Source organism: Euprymna scolopes, chromosome 11 (assembly GCF_053919585.1).
Source record: "Euprymna scolopes isolate OS-2025 chromosome 11, ASM5391958v1, whole genome shotgun sequence".
Classification (NCBI taxonomy): Eukaryota; Metazoa; Mollusca; class Cephalopoda; order Sepiida; family Sepiolidae; genus Euprymna; species Euprymna scolopes.
Genome location: NC_136492.1, coordinates 4,374,365 through 4,397,500, shown reverse-complemented (window position 1 = coordinate 4,397,500; position 23,136 = coordinate 4,374,365). Strand labels below are relative to the sequence as shown.

The 23,136-nt window shown below is 34.0% G+C and overlaps 1 protein-coding gene across 3 annotated transcripts in view; it reads left to right on the top strand.

Moving 5' to 3' along the window:
- LOC145287745 (uncharacterized) overlaps positions 1–23,136 on the top strand; it is an 89,439-nt gene that overhangs the window by 10,590 nt on the left and 55,713 nt on the right. For 2 of the 3 annotated variants that reach the window (XM_080135511.1, XM_080135510.1), the window contains exons 1-2: positions 2,809–2,982; positions 14,193–14,345. In XM_080135511.1, the coding sequence (XP_079991637.1) occupies positions 2,953–2,982; positions 14,193–14,345 (183 nt within the window). In that variant the 5' untranslated portion in view covers positions 2,809–2,952. Of the gene's footprint in view, positions 1–2,808; positions 2,983–14,192; positions 14,346–23,136 lie in introns of those variants that run through there. The other variant, XM_080135512.1, reaches the window with a different exon arrangement.

The following is a 23,136-nucleotide window of genomic DNA, read 5'->3' as shown; positions in this document are numbered from 1 at the left end:
ATGCCATCAAAATCCGCAGTCTCAGAAGCAGATTTGAAACGGCTCCCTAAATCCAGTGTAATCTTGTTAAAAAGTGCTCTCTAGAGTTACGAACAGATTGAAGGAATTTAATTTGTGAGGCTATGTTACAAGATGTAAGCCAATGATTTCTATAAAGAACAGAAAACGCTGTCTGGACTTCATCAGACGTAATAAAGATCACAACTATTTATATTAGTTGAAAGATATTTTAAGTGATGAAAGCAAGTTTAATAGGCCAGGCAGTGATAGTAGGCAGTACGTCCATCGAAGGAAGAATGAAGAATTTAATCCTAAGTGCACAGTTTCAACGCTGCAAGATGGTGGAGGTTGAGTTTTGGTGTGGGGTGTTATTCGTGTCAATGGTGCAGGGCCCATAGTTTGCTTGCAAGGTTGAGTTAATTCGACCAAGTACATTAATATGTTGACTGAGCATTTTCTACCCCACTTTGGCCAAAATTTAGATGATAATCCCATCTTCATGCAGGATAATGCTCCCATTCACACAGCTGGCAATGTCAAAAGGTTCTTGAAAGAGCATGATATTCCGTGTTTAGATTGGCCTGCACAATCTCCAGACCTCAATTCTATTGAAAACCTATTGCATCAAACAACAGTTACGCAATGATAACATTTCAAATTTGGAAGAACTTTGGACAAAAATTAGAGAAGTGGGATGCCCTTTCACCAGAGTAGTGCTACAGACTAATTCAAGAAATGCCCAAAAGATTACATTACTCCTGATCTTAAATGGAACACGTATATCAAATCTGTTGCCAAGGCCGCTGGAAAAATGGTGGGATCTTTCTATCGATCCAGTAGATATCTCACTGCTGATGCTATTCTCTATCTATATAAGAGCCAGGTACGTCCAAGGATGGAATACTGTTGCCACATCTGGGCAGGAGCTGCTAAAAAGGACTTGTCCTGCCTTGATAGAGTTCAAAATAGACTTTGTAGCCTCGTAGGAGATGTCCTTTTCTCCTCCTTACAACCTCTATCTCACAGAAGAGATGTTGCGAGTTTGTCTCTGATGTATCGTTATTTTCATGGAAAGTGTTCAACTGAGCTTCAATCTATGGTCCCCCCTCGCCAAACTTTCACAAGAAACACTCGTCTAGCTGTAAACACTATCAATAATTTCCCCCACTCTTTATCTGTGCCTAAACCTAAACATAGATTCCATGAACAAAGCTTCTTTCTTAGAACTGCACGCCTGTGGAATTGTCTTCCGTTTTCCTGCTTTCCGGCTGACTACAATATGGTTGTGTTCAAGTCTAAGGTAAATAAGTTCTTGATGAGCCGTTCCATATAAGTTATTAAATTTACCAAATTTTCATTACTAATGATTACTATATTGACCAACTTCTACTGTACACTCTTTAACCCTTATCCTTGAGTGGCCTCTGGGCCTTGATAATGTGGTGATGCCTTTGTAAAAAAAAAAAAAAAAAAAAAAAAAAAAAGGCTATCAAATTTCAGAAGTGCTATCTACTAAATATTAACTAGTTTATTGTGTTCTTATTGTATTTGTGTTGCGTTAATGTTTTAAAGTTACATTTAAATAACAATTTTCCATTGTGCAGACTTTCTTTTGGCCTCCTCAATTTGAAGTTATTTTTTTAAATTGACGTGAACACTAGAATATTTCAATTAAAAGTCAAATATGAACAGGTAAAATTATAGAGGAATAAAAGGCGAATCAAATGAGGCATAGGTTGTTTAAACAGTTACATTCAATTTAGCTTAAGTTTGCGATTTTTAAAAAAAATGACAAGTGCAGACTTTCGTGTTTATGGGAAAATATGTTTATTCAATTATATTTCACCTTTTATTTATACCAATCTTTTAATTTATGAAGCTCAATGTAACTACAGAGCATAAATGACAAAAAGTCTGTATTCCAAATTTCAAGATGTTTACTATCTTACCGTTTATTTCTTTAAGTACGTTGAAATGCTCAATTCTTAACAGCACCCGTTTTGTAGCACTGAATTATTTCATGTAATTATGTCAATTTTTTAATTTATTTGGCGACTCTACACTAAAATTCAAAGATGGTGACCCAAAATGAAAAATAATTGTAACTTCTCTTTCAATTCCTTTATTTTCTTTTAAAGTTGGTAAGTTCCTTTTCTTCTGATTTAAGGGCGAAATAAATTCAAAAATCGACTTATTTCATGAATGCTTTTATTAAATTGTTAGGTGAAAGTACTGAATAGTTTTAAAAAAAAAAATCATCCTCCACTCCCCATGTTAAGAAAGATTTTCTAAATAATAACGTTAATTATTTCAGCACGGTAACATAAGTGCATAAGTACCAAAAATTGTAATAATATTTTAAAAGTAAAAATGGAACTTATGGAAAACAAACGCGGAAACACTTGACATTTTTCTTCTTTTTTTTTAATTTTTTCTTTTATTGACTAAAACTACACAAAACAAACACCATTTATTTATTTAATTTTTTTTCGTATATATGTGTATATTTTTTAATTTAACTTAAAAAAAAAACATTTTTTTTTATTATTATTATTATTATTATTATTATATTACAATTTTTTATTTAAAAAAAAAAAAAATGACATTCAAAAATGTTAACAAATCTTAATATTTATAACTAATTGCGGCTAGCGTCGCCATTCAGTGCGGAGTGTCATCCCGCAGTTAATATGCACTTCCTGTTGTTGTTAGCAGCATGGCGGCGTCCTTCAGCTTTCTTTAAAAATTTTGCTTCCCCCTCTCTCTGTTTTACCTTCCCTTTCTCTTTCTTTCTAAGAAAATGCCGGCTTAGAATAGTGCTACTTGCAAGTAAAAATGTTTATTTTTAAAATATATAGAATTTAAAATAATTTTAATTAACAAAACTAAAGTCTTTTATTCGAATGCACACGAAAATATTTTAGCAATTTTCTATTTTTTCTTGAAAGAAGAATGAAGATGCGACCAGAACCTCAAGTTAAGGTGGGATTTTTTTTCTTTCAGTTTCATTTTACGTGTTATCTGTCACAATATTTTTCTAGTTTTACCATTTTTGAAACGATTGGAGACTTTTATTTGCTTGGTCAACTCGCTTATAAATTGCGATTACTTGTTATTGTTTAATGGTCCAGTCGACTTTTTTAAAAATATATTTTGTATCGAATTTGATTTTATTTCACAATGTCGAAATTCGAGGCATTTCTAAAAAGAATCAGCAAAACAAAACAAAAAATACAAATATGCAAATGTTACCAAAAGCAAAATAATTTACTCTTCTTATCTACCTTGATAATTTTTATTTTAAATCGTTTTCGGGTTTGTATTACTGTACATAGAGATTCGAAAAAGTTGTAAAAAAAAAAAACAAATATATAACAAGGAAATGTTATCAAAGGCAACCTAAGTTACTTTTCTACCTAACTGGATATGTTTTTAGTGTTTTTATTTAATGTAACATGTTTATTCAGCTCGAAAAACATAGTGTTTACCGATGTATTGGAAAATTAAAAATGGCGCCCGACTCTCTCTTTGACACGGTAAGTTTTGGAAAAGGAGTTAAAAAGAAAAACTAGAAAAATACTGTTAGAAACTCGCTCAGTAAATGTAACCGTGACATAGGCTGACATATAATTGGTAGGTTTTTAAGAGTATTTTGTATTTATTTTTTTATTTTTAACTCCTTTTCCCAAATTTATCGTGTCAAAGAGAGAGAAAGAGTCGGGCAGCAGGCGCCATTTTTAATTTTCCACTACATCGGCAAACACTGTTTTTCGAGCTGAATAAACAGGTTACATTAAATAAAAACACTAAAAACATATCCAGTTAGGTAGAAAAGTAACTTAGCTTGCCTTTGATAACATTTCGTTGTTATATATATATTACAACTTTTTCGAATTTCTATGTGTACAGTAATACAAACCCATTGAGCGATGTTTCTGCCAGTATTTTGTTTAATTTTCGATTTTTGAGCGATTAGCGAGGCTGTAGATGATCGTCTAATTTCGGCCATTTTCTTTTTCTAATTTAAGACTCGGCACTTATGTTTCGAAATAAATAAACACTTTAAAATAAGTGTAAGCAGTAAAAACTTATCTAAATAGCTATATACTTGTTTTTTTTTTTTTATATCACCTTTTCGTTATGCAAAATGCCCAGGTAATCAACAAAGCAAAAAAGATGCGAAAAAAATTGTAAAAATAAATAAATATACAACAAATAAATGTTACCAAAAGCAAGATAAATTACTCTTCTACCTACCTGGATTACTTTTGTGTGTTTTAACGCATTTTAAAGCTTTTATTCGGTTCGAAAAACAAGCAGTGTCATGTTGGTAAGTTAAACTAAGAATTAGCGAGCGCGGACGAGAACACAGTCTTCGGAGCGTCAATAATGGCTCAAAAGTCCAAAATAAACAAAATATGGTGCTTATGCATTTTCGTTACCGTGCTATTTATTTAAATAGTATTTGCAAGTTTTACATCTATATTTGGTACTTATGCACTTTTGTTACCGTGCTGAAATAATAACATTATTTAGAAAGCCATTCTTAACATGAGGAGGGTGTTTCTTTTAACTATTCTCTATTTAACAATTTAATATAAAAGATACTGTAAAACTTGAATTTAACTTGAATACTATTTTTAAAAAATAGCGCGGTAACAAAAGTGCATAAGCAACTTTTTTATTATTAAATTAAGTGAAAGTACAGAATAATTTCAAAACATGTGAAGAATGGCTTTCTAAATGATAACGTTATTATTTCAGCACGGTAACAAAAGTGCATGAGTACCGAAAATACTGATAGAAATCCACCTAATAAGTGTCACTTGTTCTTAAAATACATTAAAACACACACAAAACTTATCCAGGTTAGGTAAAAGAGTAACTTATCTTGCCTTTGGTAACATTTATTTGTTGTGTATTTGTTTTTTGACCACTTTTTCATTTTGTTGTCTTCTCTGCTAAATATACAAATACCTGATATTCGTGTTTTTTTGGGGGGCGGGGGTCAGAATTCTACACTTACATTTGAAACATGTTTTGTAAAAAAAAAAAAAAATGGTGCTAATGCAGAGAGTGATCTGCACTATTTTTTAAATCGTATTTCCATGTTTAATTAAAGTTTTATGTTTTTTATTCAATTGTAAGTTAAAGTACAGAAGAGGTGCAAAACACCCTCTCCTCCCCATGTTAAGAATGGCTTTTTAAATAATGTTATTATTTCAGCACGGATCACTCTCTGCATGAGTACCACCAAGCTTCTTTCCTAAAACTGTTTGACTCTGTTCTGCTGGTCTGCTTTCCAGCTGATTACAATCAAGACCAGTGTAAACAAATTCTATTGAACTATCCTCATAAATAATCTAATTATACCAAATTTCCATCACAAACAATTACTAAGTTACTGTCCCAATGACTACAATACACACATTAATCCTTATCCTTGAGTGGCCTTTTGGCCTTGATATTCGTAAAAAAGTTTTGGCTGATATAAGTGGTAAACGTTAATATTGGCAGCACAATTAATTTTTAATGAGATACATTTGGGAATTTATTCAAAACAATTCATTTTTGGTTTACTGAAAATCTATTTGCGTCAAGAAAAAAAAATCTGTAATAGGAAATTAGAGCTTGTTAAATTACCGTAAATATTGCCATGTTTTGAAAATAGGTATAAAGAATGAGAACGTGGCTGATTACTGTGCTCACAATCAGCGGAAAAGCTATTTGTTATGATGCCGAGCAAAAGGTTCGATTTTTAGGAAGAAAATCTAGAATTAAAGATGGGGAGGGAGTAGCGGCGCTTTACATAGTTATCTCCCCGTGGCGGGTTCAGCAAATTTCAAAATGGCTGACTTCAACGCGCTCTCATAAGAACGTGTTTTTCCGCTGTAAAAAAAAAAACTACTCGATCAGATTAAATGAAATTTTTTTTCGGAGATCTTCAGTCCAAAACGGATACGTACAATATAACCTTTTTTCGATATTTTCATTTTTTAATGTCTTGACTAAACTGTACAAGTACCAGAAAACCCTTCTTAAAAAGAGGAAGGGGGATAACTAATCTGTGGTTTTACAACACTTACGTAACATTGGGAACCAACACACGCTGTGTCCAGTCGCAAAGGAGATCAAAACAAAGAATAGGAAATAACTCCAACTCTATTGTTCTTTGTAGCAGCAAAATTTATTTCCTAATTCTCTCTTTACCGCTGTGACATCCCTCACGTAATCATCTTCTCGGGCATCCTTCACGCCTCATACATGATTGATTGATTTAAAAATTACCCTTTATTTTTATAGTCCTTTGTTTCCCCACCAATGACGTCACTTCATGTGCATTTACATGCTATGTTACAGTTACTTATATTTCCTCTACCGTTCCACCTCAAATCAGGACTTTAACCTAATCAACAACATCCCTGGCAGTATAGATGCCGCACTTGTTAGATACTAACGCCCAAGTACAGATGTTTGGGGATTGTAATATTCATTACAGTAGTTTGGTTTCTTAAGTTACAGACACAGCTGGTAGCAACATGCAAAGCTTCTCTACAGTTCATTCCTTCGCACAGCCACTTTCTTGATTCGCCTTCCTGCTCTAGAGCTCATTCCTTCGCACAGCCACGTTCTCAATCCCCTATCTCTAGAACAATAAGACAACTGAATGGTGCAAACCAGGTACTGAAACGCGTATCTACACGGAAGTACTAGCTCTTGATATATTCAAAGCCTTTGACATTAAGAGCTTTTCATGAAAATTTAATCATTTGGTATTTCTGGACAAATACTCAACATAATCAGATCCTTCCTAAAAAATAGAAAAATCCAGGTTGTCCTCAATGGCCGTACATCTAAGTATGATATTAATGCAGGTGTACCCCAGGGGTTGATCATGGGATCTTTATTATTCCTGATATTTATGAATGACCTCCTTGATAAAATTGTCTCTCAGATGAGTATATTTGTTGACACCACATTCTATAATAGACATGAAAGTAAAATGAATGTACATATATCCAAGGCCATGACAAAAATTCTAGATAACAACCTATAGATTGTAGTGGAAGGGAGCTGTAAATGTTTGATAGCAGTTAATGCTACTAAGATTAAGCTTCTTTCCTTTAACAATTACAACACACATTCTCAAACACCGATTGCAATGACAAATTACACCCTATCTGAGCACCCATCCTTCAAACTCCTCAGCCAAACATTCACAACAACATAAATTGGAATAAATGCATTGAGGGCATTATCAAGGCTGCTATAAAAAAGGTGGACTCCCTCTACTGTGCTAGAAAAGTACTCCCCAAGAAAGTATCCTATATCTTTACAAAAGCCACAATTCACCCATGCATGGAGTATTGCTGTCACATCTGGGCTGATGCATCTACCACTAGTCTCTCATTCTTAGACAGGGTCCAAAAAAAGATTATCAAATCTAATAGGTCCCGAATTGTCAGGTAGGCTTCAACCTCTGTCCCATCACCGCAATGTTGCATCCCTGTGCCTGTTTTGCAAATATTTTAATGGAATGTGTTCTGATGAGCTTGTAAAAAATTGTGCCCTCTTGATGAACATACTCCGACTAACCAGACAAGCAGCAAAATGTCACCCTTTCTGTTTTTTTACATAGGCATAACTACTTATCAAGGCTCAGAGACCAATCGAGGATAAGGGTTAAGAGTGTAACGTAGTCAATTGGACAATATAGTAATCGTTAGTAATGGAAATTAGGTAAATTTGTTAACTTAAGTGGAACGGCTCATCAAGAACTTGTTTACATTGGACTTGAAGACAATCAGATTGTAGTCAGCTGGAAAGCAGGAAAACGGAAGACAATTCCACAGGTGTGCAGTTCTAAGAAAGAAACTTTGTTCATGGAATCTATGTTTAGGTTTAGGCGCAGATAAAGAGTGTGGGAAATTATTGATAGTGCTTTCAGCTAGACGAGTGTTTCTTGTGAAAGTTTGGCGAGGGGGGACCATAGACTGAAGCTCAGTCGAGCACTTGCCATGAAAATAACGATAAAGCAAACTCGCAACATCTCTTCTGTGAGATAGATGTTGCAGGAAAGAGAAAAGGACATCTCCTCCGAGGCTATGAAGTCTATTTTGAACTCTATCAAGGCAGGACAAGTCATTTCTAGCAGCTCCTGCCCAGATGTGGCAACAGTACTCCATCCTGGGACGTACCTGGCTCTTATATAGATAGAGAATTGCATCAGCAGTGAGATATGTACTGGATCGATAGAAGAATCCCACCATTTTTCTAGCGGCCTTGGCAACAGATTTAATGTACGTGTTCCATTTAAGATCAGGAGTAAAGGTCAAACCCAGAAACTTGTCAAAACATGGAGCCTCCCCAAGAGGAGAGCCATTCATTTCAATTGATGCCAGATAGAGATGCGTTGATGATGTAAAAATAGAAGCTTGGTTTTGGATGCATTAAAAGTGACCAGCCACCTCTTCCCCCACTGTACCACGTGCTCAAGATCAGAGGAGAGAAAATTAGAACTTTGTCATTTACGGCCTTAGATGTGTTGCCATAGATGGTTGTGTCATCAGCATAGATGTCAGCGAATGATTTAAGTATGTGTTTTGGGAGATCATTGATGTAGATCAGGAAGAGAGTTGGGCCCAGGATAGACTCCTGAGGGACTCCAGCATTAATACTGTGGGTCTCTGATTTCTGCCCATCAACCACTACTCTTATGAACCTATTGGAGAGAAATGATTTAATGATTGAGAAAACATTTCCAGTTATACCGTAGCTGGAAATCTTGTGAAGTAGGCCCTTATGCCATACCTTATCGAAGGCCTTCGATATGTCAAGAGCAATTGCCTTAGAAAGGAAGCCTTTGTCAAGAGATTCACTGATCCTATGAGATATAACCATTAGCACATCTGCTGTAGATCTTGCAGAGCGGAAACCATATTGCATGTCACTAAGAAAGTTGTTTCTGTTGAGGTGGTTGACTACTTCTTTATTTAATATGGATTCCAACAACTTACTCATGACACACAGGAGACTTATTGGTCTTTACTGAGAGGGAGATGACTTTTCACCTGAATTCTTAAATACAGGGCATACTGATGAGGTTTTCCAGGGTGTTGGAAAGCACTTCTCCTTAAGGCAACACGTAAACAGTTTTGTAATTATGGGGGCAAGTTCTGGTTGAAGCTTTTTCAGCACTATAACTGGAATGCCGTCAGGGCCAGTTGCTTTACTGGAATCAAGGTTCTTGATTAGCTTGGCGACCTCACGCACAGATATTTGTATGTTGCATAGCGTGTTGTCTGTTATAGGAGGAAATACGGAGAGTTGATGGCCTTTGTCGCATAGGGTAGAGTTAGCTGCAAAGTTCTTGGCAAATAGTCTGGCTTTGTCTGATGTTGACGAGATGACCTCAGGTCCATTGATGATAGTTGGGATAGAACGCACACTTCTGTTCAAGATCCTGTTTACTATTTGCCAGAACTGGTGGGAACCAAGCCGCTGCTCAGCTATTTTGGATTTAACGGACTGAGCATATAGCTCTCTTGCATGTTTTATTACTCTTTTACCGTGGTTGCTGGCAGTCCCAAAAGCAGCTTTAGTCTCTACATTTATTACGTTGGTAGCTATGGAAAAAGTGATTTCTGTGCGCGATGGCAGCAGCACATTCAGGGGAGAACCATGGCTGGCTGTTAGGTTTTTGTTGGAATTTTTTGGATGGTATGAATCGGTCTATACCTACAATTAACCATTCGGTCAGGTCTGATACTATGGAGGACACATCCGTTTTAAACATGGATTATTTGAACTGCAGTTCTACTGTGTTATTCACATACCCTGTAACCTTTGATCTTCAGCCATATTTTGTTGAACGTGGAAATCTGAACTGAATTTCAAATGGGAGTAGTATGTTCTCATTCATCAGCCATGGCTGGGTAGAAGTCTTAATTTGCAATTGTATTAGTATCTCCTGAACTCCAGAAGAGTGCCACTTCGATCAGAATTTACATAGTACTTTATCCATTACATCACAGCGTCCTTGTGTAAGAATACAATTGCATACCAGGTCATGGCTGACAGACTGAGAGTATGCTATTCTCGTGGCTTGAATAGCGGGTTTCCTTGAAAATTTCATTCAGATTTTCGGGTTCAACAAAAGACACCTGGAGAATATTGGTGATTACATCATCCGAAATGTTGTGTGAAGCTGAGACATGAAATGATAACAGTAATTTGAATAATTTAAATTATTTTGGAAACTGATGACTGAAACAGTGGTTTTAACAGGTTTTGCAGCATTTTCGTTATATTCATCACAAAGCAGGCATATTGCCAATGAGAAATTGGAGGCTACTGTGATTAGGGGCAGCCTAAGTGGGAAGTTGTGCAGCAAGATGTTTGTTCACATTACATTTGAAAGTATGTTAGTACAGTCAGAAAGTAGGGAGGGAATTCCAAAGGCAAGTGGTTTGAGGGGAAAAAAAAAGCTATCAACATTTTTCAATATCTCTATAGTGACAGGGTGGAATTGTGCTGTTAATCTGTTGCTACTTCATGTCCGCTATCCACTCTTGCGTTGGGTTGTAGTTTTGAATGTGAAAAAGAAGACTGCCATAGTCTGTCGGGATACAAGGCTCATCTTTTTAACAAAAGTAAAAAACATTTGGTTTATTTAAACCATTGTTCTCATCTTGGGTGCTATTCTCAGAATGTTTCGGCTGATGTAACCTCCAACTTTCTTCAGGTGAGTCTTGCCGACCCCTGGAATTCATACAAAATTTCAAACTGAACCAATAATTTAATCCATAATGGTAGATTCCTTTCGTTCTGCCAGCCATGACTGGGTAGAAGTCTTCAGTTATTTTTTAGTCTATTTTTAGTATCACCTATGTTGAAGATGTATGTGGACGTGTAGTGCAACGGATAAAAGTGCTAAGTTATAATCAGTTTTACGTGATATTCGCTATTGCATTTTTGTGTCACCCACACTGGAAATTGAGCCTTTGATATCCAGAAGCGTGTCACATTACAACTGAATTTTACTAAGTATTTTATCCACTGCGCTATGAATTACGACCTACTCAAGCAGGATTGATGGAATGAGGGCATACTACTCATCGATTAAATAAAGGGTTTTGTGGCAGATTCTTGAGGTCGATAAAATACACCTGAAAAGGTCAGAGGTTACATTGACTGAAACATTATGCAAATGACACCCAAGATGAGGACAGTAGTTCAAAGAATTTCAATAATACGAATAACCAATCTTCGTCTCGGAATTTCAGAAACGAAGCTTTTTTTTTTTTTTGTATTTTATATGCATGTTAAGTTTTTATTCCACAAATCTTGTATCCATTTTATAAATTAACGTTTACATTCATTTATACTTGGAGACATTTTTCTGGTCTTATAACAAAAGCAATCGAAATCAAGAGATTTATTAACTCTTACATCGATCTTTATTTTTCATTTAATGCATGTTTATTTGATCTGCAACAACCATTTTGAATATGACTTTATTGACAAATATTCATGCAAAATAGTGATTACTCGACCTTCTGATATCTTCAACTTGTCTATCTGACATGAGTTTGTAAACTTTTCCATGGTTTCCATGACAAATGTGGAATTTGGATGATCTGAGCATACAGCATCATTTGTGTTTGTATGCTCATCTTTACGGGCAGCATACCATTTTTTTTTTTTTTTTTTGTTGACTTTATTTTAGCCATGCAATGCCTCATAAACTGTCCTCATATGTAATCAAATTTTGTTCATTTCATCCATTGTTTCAATCCTTTCATAATATTCATCATCATTCAACTAAAAATCTAATCATATCATTAACCATTATTGTTGGGTGTTTTTTAGCCTTGATAAGTGTTGGCTTATTAAAAAAAAATCACTTTCAGCCAATGCCTTTTCTATTACATTATCTAGACAACGTGATATGGCCATGCATTCTTCGGATTAGTGATCTTATTTTACCAATTGCATGCATATTCAGTTTATATCATTCCCAGTCAAATAAAGTCCGACATCTTTTTTTCAACCAGTATATAACAATGAAAAGAGGATTTTTTCTTTCTTTTTTAGCCATGGAAAGCTCCCATAGCCTTGTATGTTTTTCCAGCTCTCCTAAACACTAACCCAGTCGAGCACTACTAAAATAAACAATGGCAATGGTATTCCTAGTCTTTTTCACTCATTCCTTTTCAGTTTTTTCTTGGTTCCTTCTGCTGCTTCTTCTGATGCACATTTCTTCTTTAATGCATTTACAAATGCATTAATTGCAGTGCACAGTTATATTCTACATCTATGCTTCCATTGTCATTGTTAGCTTATTATTAGACTGGGCAAGCATTTAGGAGAGGAGGTTATTTGGGCTATCTACAGCTGGAATAGTTTGATTTTTATAAATAAATTTGGATTAAATAGTTTTCAAGAACCCCAAAAATAAACAAATATGGAAGGGATAAATTTGGGTCTAGACCAATTTCTTCTAGTTAATCTATGCACACTGAAAACAAACTGAAAATAAACCCAAGACATTTTGTTTTTCATCACAACGTGAATTTAAAAAAAAAAATTTTTAAATATAGGGAAAGATTTATTTTGAGAAAAAAAATGGGGGGTGGGTATTATTTATTCGGTGTTTTTTTTTATTTACAAAACTTTTTAATAAATGAACGCAACATTTTGTTGTCGGAACAGATGCGTCTAATTTTCTTTACACTTAAATTTTCTCATTTCGTTGTATTAAAAATCAACATTGTGTTTTTTTATTCATTTGTTTACAGTATACACACGTCAGTTGGAAGAAACCGATGTAGACCCAAATTCATCCTTTTTTTATCTTATTTTGTTCTAGATGGAGATAGGGCATCCCACTGGATGCCAGACATACACCTGCTCTCTTATATTCCAACAGAGAGATAGTTAAAATTTTAAATTACAAATTTTATAAGAAAACTCAACATTGTCATATCACTGAGTAATATGTATATATTCAATTTTGTTCTAGTTGAGGATCCCAGGTATTCACATGCTATCTCCTACATTCAAACGAAGAGATCTTTTTAAGATTTTAACCTTTAGGTGCAATTGTTTTTGTATCTCTCTTGCACTTGGTTCACCAGGTATATTTGCCAGGTGGTTTTTGAAATTTTTTCATGAATCTGGTTGCTCCTATAATAACTGGAATGATGGAGATCTTCCTAAGATTCCAATTTCTTTTCATGTCGTACTAAGACATTGGTATTTGGTTGTATTTTCCCTCCAGTTCTGTTTAACCCAACATCATTCCGGACAGTAACTTCTACTAAGGTTGCTTCTTCCTCCTCCTTTTCTCATATCACTATGTCAGGTGTAATAGCTCTGTTTTCTAGGTGTATAGCTGTCACCTTTGCTTATTTCTGTGATCCTTGAAATGCAATTGATTGCTAAATTCTTTTCAGGGTGTTCCAAAAGTCTTGAACACATTTTGACATTGAATATCTCGAGAACTAAGGATATAAAAAGCGCATCTGATATTCAGAAAACTTGTAATCTCAAGTTTTTCATGGAATTTTCAAAGATGTTCAGTGTGAGCACCATTGATCACATGACACACTTCAAGTCGATTGTCCAATTCTTGCCAAACGTGTCCCAGCATTGCGTTGTAACAGCTTTGTTATTCCGGCCTTCAGTTCATCCATGTCTCTTGAAATAGGATGCACATAGATCAGTCCTTTCACAAATCTCCACAAAAAAAATATCACAGATTGTGAGATCTAGGAGGCCAGGGCATGAGATCATGATCATCTTGCCCAGATTGTCCAATCCATTTGTCTGGCAGTGTTGTGTTCAGAAACTGTCTAACCCTGAGGTTCCAGTGTGCTCATGCCCCATCCTGTTTGAAAATAAAGTCATCAGACTCTTTCTCACTCAAGCAGATTTGAGGACTTGAAATATTCCCAAGACTTTTGGAACACCCTGTATATTACAAAGGATGATTTTATCATTCGGTTTTCACAATAAAGACATAAATGTATAAGAGTTGTTACATTTTCAATGTTTTTACTTACATTATAAAAAAAATCTTCTGTTTTTTTTTTTACTTAAAAGACTGGATATTGCATTGTGTGCCTGTATGATGTGATATGTTTTTGTGTGATTCATTATTTCTGATCTAAAGTACTTTCTCTTTGCAGAAACCCACCAGTTGTCGTGGTAGCAAAATGAAGATGAAGAACATTACCGATTTTGTATTCCGAAGACAAGTTGGTTCCAAGGATGTTCAGTCGTACCACAAGTCAGTTGAAAGTTTGTTGGAGTTCAAAGCAACAACGCCACATGCAAATGAAGTGAGTGTTCATCCGTTTAATTATGCATTAATAAGGTTGCGAAAGTATGAACCTACTATCCCTCAATAAGGATAAAATGGCTTGCATTCAACTACTAATCTTCTTCTATATAAATGAAACAGTAGACGTGTGTGTGTAAATATCTAACAGGTAAACTATGAAACTACTGGTCACATAACACTGAAATTCTCAGGAAATAATATTCATGCATCAAGGATGGTTTATAGCGAATAATATCTTTGCTTACATGCATGTATATCGCATACAGACATCGGCAAATTTACATGTAAAATGTTCATTAAAAATTAGCTGACATTTTGGTTTTGTATGCGCATACATTCGGATTATTTTTTGTTCTCCGGCTGGAACACTCGTTTTAATTTATTTCAATTCTAACTGATAACACCAACTCATTTTTTTATGTTTTTGTATTAAAAAATAATTTTAAAAAAAATGAAATCATGCATAAATTTTACTTGTGGTTTGAAATTTGTAAATATGAAAACAAACCTATATATCTTTTTACGATCTCATATTTACTTTATTTCATACATATTTTTAAGAGGGGGTGGGACACGGAATACAGAACGTGCTGAAATAACATTTAGAAAGCCATTCTTAATATGGAGAGGGGGAGGTATTAAACTATTCTGTACTTTCACCTAACAATTTATTAAATAAGAAACTGACATATATTATCTCTATCTTTGTTTAGTATTAGTTAACATTAAGTATCTATTTCTCAATCCAATTTCTTGATTAGTTTATTGTAAAGCAAGTGTTGCCTAATCACTAACTGCACTTTAAAATATTTATTTTTCAATTAGCATGAATTTTAAATAAGGTGCTTCTACAGTGTACTACCCGTATTAAAAAAATACAAACAATTTATAATGAAATCATGTATTTCGAAAAACTACTGAGTCATTTTCCGGAAGTAATGTCATGTGTTGATGATGATAGTGGGGGGGAGGGGCATGAGTATGTTGCTTTTAAAAGTACTCTGGAGGCCACCAAGGATTACTGAACCTTGTTTTTTTTTTTAGGTAAGGTTGGGGGTGTGGTGAATTAGTGCCTGTTCATTCTCCCAAGCATTACCACCACTGATTTCTGCTGAAATGCTGCATCAGAACAGATACTACACTTTGATCTTAGCCAAAAGGCCAAGTAAGCGTAATATAGTTTACTACCAGGCATTACCTCCTTTGTAAAAAAAATGCAAAATAACCGACACAGTATATATTTTAAGAGGTGGGGGAGGAGAATATGAAATAAGTCCCGGAAATTGCTGAAGTAGTTTATGATCTCAAAAATACTTTTTTTTTTTTTTTTTTTCATATATATTTTTAAAAGAAGTGGGGATACGGAGTCAGGCCCGGAAACGTCTGAAGCAGTTTACGATCTCAAAATTACTTTATTTCACACATATTTTTAACAGTGAGGAGTGGGGATATGGTGTCAGTCTGGGAAATTGCTGAAACAGTTTACGATCTCGAAATTACTTTATTTCATATGGAATCAGTCCTGAAAATGGTTGTAGAATTTTACGATCTCATATTTACTTTATTTCATATATATTTTTTAAGATGGGAGGGAGGGAACACTGGCATACGGAATACGGACTGTGCTGAAATGATAACATTATTTAGAAAACCATTTTTAATATGGGGGGGGGGGTATCTTTAACTATTCTGTACTTTCACCTAACAATTTAATAAATAAAAACTGACATGAAATATGGACCATGCTGAAATAACATAATTTAGAAAGCCATTCTTAATATAGAGAGAGGAGGGTATTTTTGTAAACTATCTGTACTTTCACCTAACAATCTATTAAATAAGAAACTGACATACAGAATATGGACTGTGCTGAAATAGTATTTACACATTTATTTGGAAAATCTGCTGAGTCCTATTCTAGAAATGATATAATTTCGCTTAAAATTATAGTTGCGGTGGTGGGAAAAGAAACACAATAATAACAAATTTTCTGTTGAAGCAAGTGTTACCTAATCTCTAACCAAGATCATGTATTTATTTGGAAATTCTAATGATTCATCTTCTAACAGTGAATTCATTTTTCTTAAAATTATGATGGCCTTGGTATATTTACATTATCCGTCAGAGAGTAAGAAAACTTAATGTGTTGTACATTATTTGTCCTAGAAATTGTAAAATTATTTAATATTCGTGCTGTTAATCACATGTCCTAGGGAAGTTAAAATTATTTCATACATAATTTGTGTAATTCATGTTCTAGGTTAGGTAAAATATTGTTTTGCTAGAGATAAGCCGTTCTGTTTAAGTTAACAAATTTACTGAATTTCCATTACTGACAATTACTATATTGTCCAATTGACTACTGTACTCTCTAACCCTTATCCTCGAGTGGCTCTTAGGCCTGGATAAATGGTGCTGCCTATGCAAAAAAAAAAAAAAAAAAAAAAGATAGCAAATATCTAGACATAAAAAAAATTCCTCTCCCCTTAGAATAACATGTTCAAACTTCATTTTTCTCATTTGTTTATTATGCGGTCCTGAGCATCACTGGGTAGGCCTGCTAGTATATCTATAAAAGTGAGAATGTGTGTGTGAGGACACTTCTCAACCTATATACTCAACAAATTTTTTATCTACATACTTGAAATTTAGTATATAGGTTATTCAGACATGTGGAAAACTTTTTCATTTGTTTTCATTTGAAAAAAAAAAAGGGCTGCTAAGGGGTCAAAATTGAAAATTTGTTTTTTTTGGGGGGGGGGGTCATTGGATTTGCATCTATTTGTCAACTGTTTCATGAATGCGCATGTGTGAATGGTTCATGTGATAGATTCCTTATTTTAAGAATAAGTATGTTTGAAAACACTTTTTAAAGATCGTGTCAAGCTGGCCTAATGGTTATCGTACTTGACTCACTGTCTTTAGGTTTTGGTTTTGATCTCGGCGTGAGCATTTTTTTTTTTTTTTTTTTACTTACAAGAAGTGAACTGTTTCGAAAAAACAATACTCACATGCACATGTCTCAGTTCCTTTCCATTCTTTTTACTTCATCTTTTTTTTTTTTTAAGGAATTTAACGTTATGTGTAATACCAGACAATGCCGGATACATCTGCTAGTTTATAATATAAAGATGCATTAAATTACAATTAGTATATCCAATGATGCTGCATTAAAGATAATGAAATACCAAAATCTTATGTACAATATAAAAAGAAACTGGAATCGAAGGAAGATCTCTATCATTCCAATAATTATAGGAGCAACTGGATTCATGGAAAAGAATTTTAAAAAACTATCTGGCAAATATACTCGGTAAACCAAGTGCAAGTGAGATATAAATAATTGCACTTAAAGGGACAGTTAGAATCTAAAAATGATCTATCAGAATATATAATAGCGGGTGAATGATTGCCATCCAGTAGGATGCCCTATCCCCAGCTTGAACAAGTTGATAAGAAAAGTAAAATAAGTTGGAACTACCAAAGTTTTATGCACGACATGAAAAGAATCTTAAGATCTCCATCATTTCAGTTATTATAGGAGAAACTAGACTCATGAAAAAGAATTTCAAAACCTACATAGCACATATACTTGGTGAACTAAGTGCAAGAGAGATTCAAACAATTGCACTTAAAGTTAGTCTTAAAACGATCTCTCGGTTGGAATGCATGAGATAGGTGAATGTCTGGGATGCAGTAGGATGCTCTATCCCCAGTTAGAACAAAATTGAATATATACATAGATCAGTGATATGACAGTTGGGAGTTTTCTTACAAAATTAGTCATTTTAAATTTGTAAACTTTTTTATTACATCAAAATTAAATATAAGATTTGTTGACTTAATTTACCTAAAATTCCTGTTGTTACCAGAAAATAAGAAACTATCCTTCACATATATAGATATATACTAGCAGTTCCGCCTGGCTTTGCTCGGGCCCTATGTACTGTTCATAAGATTATGTGCATATGTATATAGATTAAAAAGTATGAATATGTAAAGTAATGCCTTTCTGTATAATAGTCTTCCTTAACTACCATAGAGAAAGGACAGACAGCATTTTCACTTTCATAGATAGATACATAGATTGGGTGCAATATATAGTAATGATTTAAAAAGTATATATAAAAAAGACTCCTGCGCCGCCACCGAAAATCAAAACCAAAACGTTCAACTTACGATTTTGCCTCTGCCGTCAATGACTGGGCTATGAAAACATGTTTACTGCAAGGCTAAAAATTAAAACATGAACTAATAGCTACTACGTTATGCATTCGTGATGCCGGCGTTCGACCTTCACCTGGCAAATTTCAGGGTTTTTTTTTTAAATTTTCACACTTTTGCACTGTTTTTTCCGGGCTAACACCCAAATATAAAGTTTTGCATGGATTCAAATACCTTATATATGAAGTTTCATGTCTGTAGACCAAAAACTCGAGGAGGAGTTTGGTAGGCAAAATTTGTTAAACAAAAATATATACGTATACATAAATATAAATGGAAACAATTTTGTGTTTACTATAAACTTTTTACACAAATATTATGCAAGTATAAATCATGTAGAATATCTGCATGAATACAATTACACATAATAGTTAACTAAAGATGATTATCCCATTAGAAAACTGAAGCAACTAATAAGGAATTAATTAAAATGAATGTTTAAAAGTATATGCAAATTAGCTAGATCTTTTGCTAGTGAATGCAATTCCACAACCCATATATACGAAAATTGTATTTTCTTTTTAAATAAATAGAAAAGAGTGTTTTTAATATGAATATCAATGCACACAAAAGAAAAACGAATTTATAGGAGTATAGAAGATATATACACATGCACACACATTTTGTATCACGTTTATCAGAAACAAAAATGTGAAAGAAAATAAATTTTTGCAAGTAATTGGTAATTAACAAAATTTAACTTTTTTTTTTGTGTGAATTTTTTAGAAATGTTTTAAAGTCTGTCATTTTTTTTAATGTTATAAAATTTCCACCTAAAAATATTTACAAATTCAGAAAAATGAAAAATCATTATCTTTCTTTTTATATTTTAAACAAAAATAAGCTTCGAAAGTTGACATGCATTAGCTAAAACTTTTTAATTCTAAATTGTAGCAAGTAGTTGAATGAAATTTACAGTTATAATCACTAATTTAAAAAATATATTAGCAAGATTTTACTTTTTTTAGGCCATTACATATGAACATTCTAAAATTCTTGACGGAAAAAAGCAAAACAATTTATAGTGGGAGGATCAGTTTCGCATATAGAAATAATATGTAAAATTATTCTTTATTTTCAAGCCATCTTTGTCTTTTAAACCAGTTAAAGTCATTTGATGTTTTTTTTTTAAGTTAAGAAAGTTAATATAAAACAAAGTTATAATTAATTACCTAACCATAAGTCTGTGTGACAAGTCACCTTCCTAAAAATGTCATCCTTTGACCGTACCATTAATTCTTAATCTGAGTGATAAGCTTTCCTTTAAAGAAAATTTAACACCAGATATGAGTGGCAAGCCCTCCCTTCCTAAAAAAACCCCTCTTAACTCTACCACTAACCCTAAGTCCAAATGGCACCCCCAACAAAACTCCTCTTAAAATCACACATAATCTTACAAACAAACAAACAAAAAAGCAAGAACCCTACCTCCAAAAAACATGCAGGATTTATCACACATAGAAAAAAAAATGGTTAGTTATGACTGAAGATGACTCTCGGGATTATTTTCAATTTATATGTGAAACTGTTCCCCGACTCAAAAGTTTTAATTAATTTTGTGTTTTTGGTCCCCCGATTTATCTGAGAAGGACCTATGTTTTCAGTGGCGTTCATGCGTCCGTTAGTTCAGACTATTGACAGATAACTATCCATTAGTTTTTCCTGAAATTTTGCCACAAATTGTGTTTTATTAAATGTGCGCAGTAAAAAAATTTCTTTTACAAAAATTCCCGTTGCGCCCCCAGGGGCTCAAAAGAGGTAAAAAAAAAATGTGGAGGCCAGTGTTCTTAATATAAATCCAGTATGGATGACCCTGGCAAAATTCTGGTTTGCGTCCCCGGGGACTTTCAGTGCTAAAAATGCCCCTTTTTGTGGCTCTGTTTTCATATTTCTCAACAAAAACTTGATATATCTGACTATATAGTGGTTTTTCATGGTGGTCAACTCAAATATACGTGTGTTAAGGTCTGAAACTCCACCGTTATCTATTTACACTGGGATTCGACGTCCCCAGGGGCTCAAAAGAGGTCAAAAATGACACTTTTGCTCTACGTTTGATCCATCCATTAGATTTTTCCTGAAATTTGGCCAAAATGTGGAGCCCATTGTACTTAATATAAATTCAGTATGAGTGACCGTGGTAAAATTCTGGTTCACATCCGTCTGGGACTTTTAGGGCTAAAAAAACATGCCTTTTCGGAGCTCTTTTTTTCATATTACTCAAGAACTTTATATGTATATCTAATATAGTAGTTTTCCTTGGTGCTGAATTCAAATATACTTGTATTAAGGCATGAAACTGCATTGTTTGTACATTTTCATTGGGATTCAGCATTTCAGGAGCTCAAAAGGGGTCACAAATTCCCCAAAATTGCTAAAAATTACACTTTTTATCCCATTACTTTTGCCCCATCCATTAGATTTTTCTGAAACTTGGCAAAAATTTGAAGGTAACGTTGGCCCTTCACACTTCTCACATTCATCATTTTTTCACTATTTTTTTGTGACATCATCTCACATGCAGCACAAGAGGGGACCATGCATGCGCGGCTTGTTAATCTCTAATAATCTATATAATTATAAAACACAAATGACCTTGTAACGAGTGTTATAACGCAACATCCGGTTTATGTCTTCCGGTTGCACATGCGTACATAAATGTAGAGTCGAATGTAATAATCAAAGAAGAAAGCGCCTGCGTGTGTGTGTATTGTGCGGTCATCCAACTTACCTTCGGATGGGATCTGAGAGAGAGAGAGAAATTAAAGCTGACAGCCATGGAGTTATAAGGTGGAATCTCACGAGATCTAATCTTCCACTGCACACGTATGCAAATGGAATGGGGTCAGTTTTTTAATAAAATGCCTGTTGGCAGAGGCAGTGGGGAGAAGACGTGCTGGAAGTTGAGAGAGAAAGTTGACAGTGACGAATTCTAGCTGCACTTTTGCTTTTTGTATTTATTTTATTTTGCTGTTTACCAGCCCATTTAACTGCAATAAACAAATTATCAACGTGATAATACAATGTATTGTTTTACTGCGTACGTTTTGAGCATCCCAATTGTTTTTTTTGCATTTAAATTATCCAAATAAACAATTGTTAATACTTTCTGCATTTTTTTTTTTTTTTTTTTACATCGTTCATTTCTGTATTACATTTAAGTTATTTTAATGCAATTTTCTTACAAATAAATCTACTTTAACCCGTTGACAACCATAAGAGCATTTTACAACGGCAATTTACCCACCACCTTCATTTTTTTTTTTAAATTTATTCTCCATTTTTTCATACACCTTTTTTAAAAAAACACTCATACATTTTCTTCTACACTACAAACATAATTAAAAAAAAACCCTGTATGTTTTTTTTTTAATTTGCGTTACAAATAAATAATCAACGCAACAATAAAACATTGTTTTACTGTGTACGTTTTCAGTATCCCAAATTTTTTTTTTTTTTTTTTTTCGCATTTAAATTAAGATATATCAAAATTTTAATTTAACTTTAAGTATTATGGTATCTGTTCAGTGCACATTTACCTATAAGTATGGCAAACCACTTATAATTCAATGGCTGTAAGTTGGAGTCTGTGTTTGCACTTGACATTTGCATAAAGGAAATATGTTTTACTTTTAATTTATTCATACCAATAATATTGTGGAATCTGCATTCATGCTTGAAATTTATTTAAAAAATCTAGGTCTGGAGAGTATAATCTAATAAAATTTTTATTGTGTAGTGACAAAAAACAAAATAAATATCTTCATTTCAGTCATCCTCAAACGAGGACATTGGGTTCACGTATGGTTCAAATAATTTACCCTTTGTAAATCTTGCAGTGTTTTATAGCTTGAAAGTTATCAAAATATTCAATCTAGTCTTTTGGTAATGAAATATGTTTGTTATATAAATACATTGATGGGCTGTGAATGCAAAGGTTTCCTTTCCATTGGTCACTGCATCAGGCAAAGTACCTTTCCCTAGATTTATCCACATAAATGGATAGTAACATTCAATGCTGCTAAGACTAAGCTTCTTTCCTTTAATAATTATAAGAAACTTCTCAACCACTGATAGCCATGGCTTATGATACATTATCTGAAAAATATTTGGTTCAAAATCCTCGGTTTAATGCTCACAGGAACATGAATCGGAACAGATACATTGAAGGCATTGCCAAGATAGTGGGCTCTCTCTCTATCTCTCTCTACTGTGCTAAAGGGTCTAGCTACAAGGTCACCATCCACCCATGTATGGAGTATTGTTGCCACTGCTACTAGCTTTTCTCTCCTAGACAGAGTTTTTAAAAATCGCCAACTTGACAGGTCCTGTTCTGTCAATCAAACTCCAACCGTTGTCATATTGCCAAAATGTTGCATCCCTGTGCCTATTTTACAAGTATTTTAATCGAAGGTGCTCTGACGAACTCCAGGCTATTGTACTCTCTTGATATAAATACCCCTGACAAGCAGCAAAATCCCACCCCTACACATTAGAGATCCCTAGATGCTGGAAAGCCTTCAACTCTAATAGTTTCTTCTCTCAGACTGCTAGACTTAAGAATT